The 9,865-nt window shown below is 41.9% G+C and overlaps 1 protein-coding gene across 1 annotated transcript in view; it reads left to right on the top strand.

Annotated features, from left to right (window-relative positions):
• Positions 1-5,906: 5,906 nt before the first annotated feature.
• Positions 5,907-9,865, top strand: part of NOX3 (NADPH oxidase 3) — a 68,786-nt gene continuing 64,827 nt past the window's right edge. Inside the window, exons 1-2 of the mRNA XM_029049958.2 lie at positions 5,907-5,992; positions 6,099-6,209. Of these exons, the coding sequence (XP_028905791.1) occupies positions 5,963-5,992; positions 6,099-6,209 (141 nt within the window). The 5' untranslated portion in view covers positions 5,907-5,962. The remainder of the gene's footprint in view (positions 5,993-6,098; positions 6,210-9,865) is intronic.

The following is a 9,865-nucleotide window of genomic DNA, read 5'->3' as shown; positions in this document are numbered from 1 at the left end:
AGTACAACAATTATTATTATTATTGTTAAATGCCTACTATCTGTCTGTTCTAAGTACCAGGTTAGATTCAAGATAGGTCGAATGTAGTTTTTAAACCACATGGGGCTCACAGTCTAATTTAGAACATATCCTCATTTTACAGATTAGGTAAATGAGGCACAGAGAAGTCAAGTGGCTTGTCCAAGTTCATACATCAGACAAATGGCAGATCTGGGATTAGAACCCAGGTCCTCTGGCTCCCAGACCCATGTGCTTTCCATTAGGCTTGTTATGGGCAGGGACTGTCACTGTTTATTTTTGTAATGTACTTTCCCAAGCACTTCTAAACTCTGCACAGAATAGGTGCTCAATAAACACGATTGAATGAGTGAATTAGGCCACACTGCTTCTTCTCTGTAAGAGCAGTTGGTCCCACATTGGCCTGCCTAGCCCCACCACACCCTTAGTATACAGCCCTGGCAATGTCATCCAAAATCAATATTATGCACTGTATTATATACATATATGTATACAGATATTTCACACATACGTGGGATATTTATATCAGATGCATTATACGTAAGCATTGAATTTTTGAATGTTTAAACTGATGTTTTTTGTCGCCTTGCTCTTACGTAGAGCTTAAGGACTGTGCGTTTTTCACATTCCTTGGGAAACAGGAGCTTCCCGATTGGGAGGCTTTGCTGCCACCCAGTGGCTAAACTCAATTATCCAGGAGTAGCTCCGCAGACCCCTGGATTTATATTCCAACAGGTCACAACAACCTCTGGGGAACAAAGTGCCAATGAATAACTCTGGGGTTCTCAAATGATGTTGAGGAAGCCCCCTCCCCCCCCCCCCGCCGCCTCCCAGCCGTTCTCCTAGAGGATTATTTAAGGAAAAGGAAGATAGAAAAGGAACTGTTCAACTGGAAAAGGTCACCCTGAAAAAACTAAGAATTTAATGTTATCTTTTAAGTGCTTACTATGTGCCAGAGATGGAACTAAGCGTTTGGGGAGATACAAGATGTGTGGCCTAGTGGAATGAGCATGGGGGTAGAGGTCAGATGACCAGCGTTCTACTCTCAGCTCAGCCATTTGCCTGTTGTATGATTTTGGGAAACTTGTTTAACTTCTCTGGGCCTCAGTTTCCTCAACTGTAAAATGGGGGTTCAGTACTTAGTCTGTGAGCCCCGTGTGCAACAGAAACTGTGTCTGACCTGATTAATTGTATCTACCCCAGATCTTAGAGCAGTGCTTGACACATAGCACAAATACCATGAAAAAAATAGATAATTGGGTTGGACACAGTCCCCATCCCACATAGAGCTCTCAGCCTGAATTCCCATTCTACAAGTGAGGTATAGAGAAGTGAAGTGATTTGCCGAAGGTTGCACTGTATATAAGTGGAAGATCCAGGAACAGATCCCAGGTCCTCTGATTCTCAGGCCTGTACTCTTTCCACTGGGCCACACTGTGTCTCAGATCACCCTGAACAAGAGATTGGAGTGAATCTAAGGAACACACACCCATAACAAGACATACATTCATTTATACGTGCAAACATACTCTCTCTCTCTCTCTCTTTCTCTCTCTCTCTCTCACTCACACACACACATTCACACACACACACACATCCACACATCCTAAACCCTGGCGAGTCTGAGCTAGGGATGAGGGAAAGGATAATTCTACCTGTCCATCATGCACCCTTAATCAGATGTAGGGGAATCAGAATCCCCATTTGTCAAAATGAAGTTCAAACCCGAAACCACTGAGGCTACCTTTTGGATCACAGGAAAACAATTTAAAACCACTGTAAAACATGGTATCCTGAGCATTCAGAAAAAGAAGAAAAAGAATGAATTTCACAAATGTTTAACTTGCCGGAGAGGAATTGATGACCTATCATATAACCCATGTACAGTTTTAAGTTTGACCTATGATGGCAGCCAGAATGAACACTTGGTATGAAAGGAAACAATACAGATAGTAAGCATCAGAGTCAACTGAACCCAAGGGGATTTGACTAGATGAAAATGCCTCCAGGGAGACCAATTCACTCCAGTAGCAATTGAGCACTAAATCAGATATTAGCCCCCATTTCTGGATTGACTATCATCCTTGAGGGCAGGGATCATGTTTACAAATTCTGTTTTACTGTCCCAAGCACTTAGAACGGTTCTCCATGTACAATAGATGCTCAGTAAATACTCTCGATCAATTGATTTCCTTATTCGATCATTTGCTTTTTTAAAAAAAGATTTGAGGATAGCTTGAAAGTGATTGGCATCAGTTTTATTTTTAAAATTCAAATCTAGCTATGAAAATACAATGTTTTCTTTTCTTTGAGCAATAATCATCTCTATAGCTAACTATAAAATTTCTTCTGCTACAGCGTTGTAACAGAGAGCCACATATTTGAAAGTACAATAATGAATTTTGCATCCATCTGGAAGTTGAATGGAAGTAATATAGTGGAAGCTGTCTTTATTACACATTGGCTGTGTCTCCCACAGATACAGAATTTTTAATAGGGAATTATGAGAAGCTGCATGACCTATTGAAAAAGCAAGGGCCTGGGAATTAGAGGACTTGGGTTCTTATCCTGTCTCTTCCAATTTCCTGCTGTGTGACCTTGGGCAAGTTACTTAACTCATCTGTACCTTAGTTTCTTCATCTGTAAACTGGTGTTTCAATACCTGTTCTCCTTCCTACTGTGAGCCCTATGTGGGACAGGGATTGTGTTATAAGTAATTATCTTGTATCTACCACAGCTCTTAGAACAGTGCTTGGCAGTAAGTGTTTACAAATACAGTAATAACGATAGTAATTATTAGTGAAAGATGTCTTTTTTTGGCCTAGCAGGAAGCTGACAGCAGGAAACATGTTAGGCTGACAGGACAGATACATTTCAAGAGACATTTCAGAGGACTTCCTTGGGTCCAGCTACAGTCTCTGGTGAGCCAATGGCCTAGGAAGCCAAGTGGATCACCAGCTGGACCCAATCTGTTGAGACTTGGGGCAACCATTAGTGTAAGTCAAACATTCATTCAATCGTATTTTATTGAGCACTTACTATGTGCGGAGCACTTTATTAAGTGCTTCGAAGAGTACAATACAACAATAACAACAGACACATACCCTGCCCACAATGAGCTTATCAATTAATCCATATTTTTTGGTAAAGTATGGTATATGGTATTTAAGCGCTTACTATGTGCCAGGCAAGGTACTAAACTCTGGATTAGATACAAGCTAATCAGGTTGGATGTACTCCCTGTCCCACATGGGGCTCAGAGCCTTAATCCCCATTGTAAAGTTGAGGTAACTGGGACCCAGCGAATCAAAGTGATTTGCCTGAACATCACACAGCAGACAAATGGTGGAGCCAGGATTAGAACCTAGGTCCTTCTGACTCCCAGATCTGTGCTTTATCCAATAGATCATTCTGCTTCTCTCTGCACTTACTGTGTACTGAGCACTGTAGTAAGCACTTAGGAGAGTACAATATAACAATATAACAGACATATCCCCTGCCCACAATGAGCTTTCAGTCTAGAGGTCACTTGTGCACCTGTCTCCTTGCTGCCCCACCCCTGCTGCATCCATGCTCACCAGCCCACAGCAAGAAGGTGCAGCACTACTTGATGTCAGGTGCATTCATTAGGCTGTACTTCTTCAGCACTCTGGGACAGGAAATAGAAGCAACATGGCCTAATGTCTAGAGCACGGCCCTGGGAATCAGCAGGACCTGGGGTCAAATCCCCACTCTGCCTCCTGTCTGCTGTGTGACCTTGGGCAAATCACAACTTTTTTCTGCCTCTGTTCCCTCATCTGTAGAATGGGGATTAAGACTGTGAGCCCCATGTGTGACAGGGTTGCGCCCAACCCATTTTCCTTGTATTTACCCCAGTGCTTAGTACAGTTATTATAAGGAAGATTTTTTTAGGCCAGCAAGACATGACTGAAGAAAGTGTGATGGGGGAAATACTTGGACAAGGGAAACACACCATCTACTGACCCAGAAGCTGAAGTAGATACTGCTCTACGTGCCACGGTTTCAATCGACAGTTCTCTGCAGAAAGGGATAGTTTGGCAGGTGGGATTGGGGAAGACAACTCAGAGCTGCTTGAAGGACAAAGGTAGGAATAGTAAGGGCTGCCCAGGACATGAAAGAAGACAGAAATAGTTGTAGTACTTGTTAAGTGCTTGCTATGTGCCAGGCAGTGTACTAAGCACTGGGGTGGATACAAGCAAATCAGATTGGACACAGTCCCTGTCTCACGTGGGGCTCACAGCCTCAGTTCCCATTTTACAGATGAGGTAACTGAGGCACAGAGAAGTGAAGTGACTTGCCCAAGGCCACACAGCAGACAAGTGGCAGAATGCTCTATCCACTATACTATGGTGATTCTCTGTCGAGAAATAAATCCTCTAATGAAGAGCTGGGAAAACCATTGTTTAGATTTGTACACAATGCCACTGTAGATATTGTGCTCCCCCTCTAGATTGTAAGGTCCTGAAGAATTGTGAAGGGAGAAACCAAGTCAAAGTCAAAGCCATGGTAGATGACCTATACTATAGCCTGGCATTTAGTACACATCCCCTCACGAACACCTTACCTTCCATTAATATCATTGCATCATCATCACTGTATCACCAAGAACTCCCTGCATGCTGGACATCCAGCAGAGATCTTCATGAGTTAGAGACTGTGTGTGAGACAGAGAGAGAGCGAAATTTGACTGCCTGTGTTTCACTGCTTATAGCCTTTGCCTTTAGGTTCTTCATTTCTTAACTCTACATTAAGAGGTATCATCCTCTTGATTGCCACATGTAGGAAGCAAATGGAGCATAAAGTACTCGAGGGTAATGTAATAAAGCCAGCTTTTCTTTCTTAAAAAATCTTTTGGAGCTAGAAATCATTAGCTAGAACCTGGATTTTTATTTACTCCCGTCAGAAGGCACGTCAGCTTGGGGACCCGCTCTTGGCATGATGTCCTTAATTAGAAATTCCTAGAAAGCGTAACTCCCACTGGATGAGTATTAAGATCTAAGGACAAAAGGAGTTAGGAGGGAAACCCAGCAAAGGGCAGAAAGCCCAGGGAAAGTTGAAGGGAAAGTTAAGTCACTGCTAGCACAAAAAGCAAAACAGCTAAGATGAGATACTGGATGTTGAATGAGTGTCTTTCTCTCCTTTTGGTAGTAAGTATATTTCTTTTCCATTTTACAAAGATTATTTTATAAATATCTAGGGTAAACTTTTAGTCTGGGAAAATGTTTAAGAATGCTAAATGGTCTTGAGTAGAACCCCAAATTAAAACAGAACTTGGTTGTGCTTAAACTCTCCTTAAATAATTTTGCAATGTCTTTATCACTAATGAGTTGGTTTTTGATTATTTGTAAGCTCAAGTATTTATTCTTACATGATGGTTGAATTAATTGGCTTCTCTGAATTCAGGGATGGTGTTTATATTATATTGTGAAAAGAGTACTGCAGTATGGTACTTCTCATTTTTTTCCTCTTACTGACTGTCATCAACCTCTGCTATAGTACAGTGCCAAGCTCTTACTACAGTGCTTTGCAAAGAGCAATTGCTCAATAAATACAATTGAATGAATTTTATGGAGTTGTGTTGAAGTATATCATTGAGAAAAGTTGAGACTAGCTTCCTAGGGGATTTTTCTGAAGCCAATAACAGGTTTAGGAAACCTCTCAGAATGCATGGGCCAGGGAATCATGACTTGAATGATTTTGCTAAATGATCATCATTATAGCAGCATGCTAACAGAGAAGGGTATATCCAGGACTCCAATCAGTATCGAATAACCTGAAGTGATTTTGCACACTGTAATGTTTTGAAGATGACATTGATCAGTCCTCTCAGTGCTCTCTGCTATGCTCTGAATTCTAGCTGCTGTGGCTTGGATTGAATTTATATCTGTTTATCGACACATTCCTGTGGTATGAAGAGGACAACATGTTCTTCTATACCCGGGTTATGCTGGGTGTAAGTAGTAATTCACAAGCAGTCAGTAAGATGATTTAAGTGTTACTTCGCTCCAAACTTCTTCAATTTTTCATGTGTCTTTTTTTGCATTTCTACATATGTGCAGTCGGCCCTGGCATGGGCAAGAGCATCTGCAGTTTGCCTTAATTTTAACTGCACATTAATCCTGGTACCGGTCAGTCGAAACCTGATGTCATTTTTGAGGGGAACGAATGTTGTAAGTACCTTTCCAAATCTACCCCAATTGACTTTTGTTGTCCTTGCGACATCATTCATTCATTAATTAGTGAATTGTATTTATTCATTCATTCATTCAATAGTATTTATTGAGTGCTTACTATGTGCAGGTATTTGTTGAGTGCCTACTGTGTGCAGAGCACTGTACTAAACTCTGGGGAAAGCACAACAACAATAAACAGTGACATTCCCTGCTCACAACGAGCTCACAGTCTAGAGCGAGGGAGACAGACATCGATACAAATACATAAAATTACAGATATGTACATAAGTGATTTGGGGCTGGGAGTGGGGAAGAGCAAAGGGAGCAAGTCAGAGAGACGCAGAAGGGAGTGGGAGATGAGGTAAAATGGGGATTAGCTACGTGACTCTGATTAAAAACAATTTGGAATTTAACTGCACTGTCTCAGTATTCCCAGTAGTTGAAGGTACGTTTATTCAGAGGCTGGGGGTTGAAGTTAAGAAAGTCACTGGAGATCAGAACATCTGATTCTTTCACTGTGGAGAAGTTTTTCTGTAGGATATATGATGCAGGCAGAATGTTTCCCTGATGTCTTTGGTCCATTGCCAGAATGGAACTCATCAAAGTGTTCGGACCCTTAGGATTAGAAGTATCTTGACACCATGAATGTTTCAATTTCCAATTCAACAATTTAAATGAAAAGTGTATTTTTTCGTGAGTATTTTTTATGGGTACTGTTAAGTGCTTATTATGTGCCTGGCACTGTACTAAAAGCTGGGGTAGATACAAGATAAGTAGCATGGCCTAGTGGGAGGAGCATGGGCCTGGGAGTCAAAGGCTCTGAGTTCCAATCCTTAGTCCACCACTTGTCTGCTCTGTGATCATGGGAAAGTCACTTAACTTCTCTGTGCCTGAGTTCCCTCATCTACAAAGTGGGGATTCAATACCTGCTCTCCCTCCTACTCACCCTGTGAACCTCATGTGGGACTTGATTATCCTGTATCTATTCCAGGGCTTAGTTCAGTGCTTGGCATATATCATCATCATCATCAGTGGCATTTACTGAACTCTTATTATTTTCAGGACACTGACACTCATTCTCAATCTCTTTCATGGGCCATTCCTCTGCCTCCCACCCCCTAACTGTGTAAGTCCTTCAAGGTTCAGTTCTGAGTCCCCTTCTATTCTCCACCTACCCCACTCCCTTGTAGAACTCATTCGCTTCCATGACTTCAACTCCCACCTCTATGTTGTTGATCCCCAAATCTACATTTCCATCTCTGACTTCTCTCCCTCTCTGCAGTCTTGCATTTCCTCCTTCCTTCAAGACATACCTACTTGGATATCCTGCCAACATCTCAAATTTGACATGCCCAAAACAGAATTCCTTATCTTCCCACTCAAACCCTGTACTCCCCTTGATTTTCCCATCACTGTAGACAACACCATCATTCTTCCTGACTCACAAACCCATAACTTTGGTTTTATCCTCAACTCATTTCTCTCATTCAACCCACATATTCAGTCTGTCACTAAATCCTGTCGACTCAACACTTACAACATCACAAAAATCCACCCTTTCCTCTCCAGCCAAACCACTTCCAAGCACTCACCCTATCCTGCCATGCTGACTCTATTAGTCACCTTGTTGACTTCCCAAACCTCCTGTTCCCTCTGCTCCCCAGGCCATGCTTCACTCTGCTACCCAGATCATTTTTCTGCAAAAATGAAATGGTCAGTCCATATTTTCCCACTCCTCAAGAACCTCCAGTGGTTGCATCAATCAGAAACTCCTTACCATCAGCCCCATCCTACCTTACCTCACTGCTCTCCTTCTACTAGCCAGCCCAAACTCTTTGCACCTCTAATGCCAACCTACTCACTGTACCTCAGTCTTGTCTGTCTCGCCACTGATCTCTCATCCATGTTCTGCTTCTGACCTGGATTGTCCACCCTCTTTTTATAAAACAGGAACTACTCTCCCCACCTTCAAAACTTTACTGAAGAAACATCAAGATGCTATCTCTGACAAAACCCTCATTTCCTCTTCTCCCACTCCCTTTTGTTTCTACCTTGCACTTGGATTTGCCCCCTTTAGTTACCTGTCGGTAAGCCCCACAGCACTTATGTACATATCTGTAATTTATTTATTTATTTATATTAATGTCTGTCTTCTCCTCTAGACTGTAAGCTCACTGAGGGAAGGGAATGTGTCTACAGACTCTGTTATATTGTATTTTCCCAAGCACTTTGTATAGCACTCTGCCCACAGTAAGTGCTCAATAAATATGATTGATTGATAAGTACCTGGGAGAGTACACTACAACAGTGTTGGTAGACTTGTCATCTGTATATAATGAGCTTACAGTCTAGAGGGGAGACAGACAATATAAATAAATAATTTGTAGCATATAATTTATAGATACGTACAGAAGTGCTGTGCGACTGAGGATGGGGCAAATTTCACATTCCCCAAAGGTCACAGGATCCAAGTGCATAGACGACGGAGAAGGGAGAGGATGCTAGGGAAAAGAGGACTTAATTGGGGAAGGCCTCTTGGAGATGTGACCTTAATAATGCTTTGAAGGTTGGGAAAGTGGTGGTCTGGTGTATATGAAAGGGGAGGGCATTCCAGGACAAGGGGAGGACTTGGTCAGGGGATTGGCAGTGAGATGAGAAGAGATCGGGGAACACTGAGTGTGCTGGTGCTAGAGGAAGTGTGAAGTCCAGGCTGGCATATGAGATCAGTGAGGTAAGGTAGGACAGAGCGAGCTGATGGAGAGTTTTATAGCTGAAGGTAAGGAGTTTATGTTGTTCCGTGGACCACCACTGTAGATTTTGGAGGTGTGGGGGAGATATGGACTGAATATTTTTTTTAAAAAAAGATCCGACAGCAGAGTGAAGTATGAATTGGAGTGGGGAGAGAGAGGAGGAAGGGAAGTCAGAGAAGAGGCAGATGCAGTATTCATGGCAGGATAGGACAAGTGCTTGGATCAGCGCATTTTGGTTAGAGAGGAAAGGGCGGTTTTTATTGATGCTGTTAAGGCAGAACTGGCAGGATTTCATGATGGATTGAATCTGTGGGTTATATAGTAAACTCTTAACAAACATCACAGTTATTATTATAATCAGGTTGAACACAGCCCCTGTACCACTTGGAACTTACAGTCTAAATTGGGGTATAAGTTAATCAATCAATTGTATTTATTGAGTCCTGTGTGATGAGCAATGTACTAAGCACTTGGGAGAAAACAAAACAATGAAGGTGGGAGATACATTACCTTCCCACAAGATGTTTACAGTCTAGAAAATGCTCCTCACAGAATAAGGTCACCTTGAAACCTAATCACCAGAAAGAAACTTACAAAAATTATGGGGTATTTTATAATGGTGTTGACTTCTTGTTTGGGTTGTGCACACAAGAAGTTAAATATGCAAAGAATTTGGAAAGAAAAAGAAACAAGTGACTTTGAATCATCACAGCAATTGAAAGCAAATTACGAAGTAATCTAATGGTGCCTTTCTCCCTGGCACTTAAAATCCTATTTAATCCCCACAAAAATTCTTGAGTAATAGATGGGGGACAGAGTTGTTATTTTGTAGGTGAGAAAAGCAAGGTCTAGAAGTTAACAGATTTGCTCTGGGTCACTAAGAAGGATGGCAGAGAGAGATGC

Source organism: Ornithorhynchus anatinus, chromosome 2 (assembly GCF_004115215.2).
Source record: "Ornithorhynchus anatinus isolate Pmale09 chromosome 2, mOrnAna1.pri.v4, whole genome shotgun sequence".
In the NCBI taxonomy this organism is placed as follows: domain Eukaryota; kingdom Metazoa; phylum Chordata; class Mammalia; order Monotremata; family Ornithorhynchidae; genus Ornithorhynchus; species Ornithorhynchus anatinus.
The sequence above is the reverse complement of the archived record's forward strand: the minus strand, read 5'-3'. Positions and strand labels throughout refer to the sequence as shown.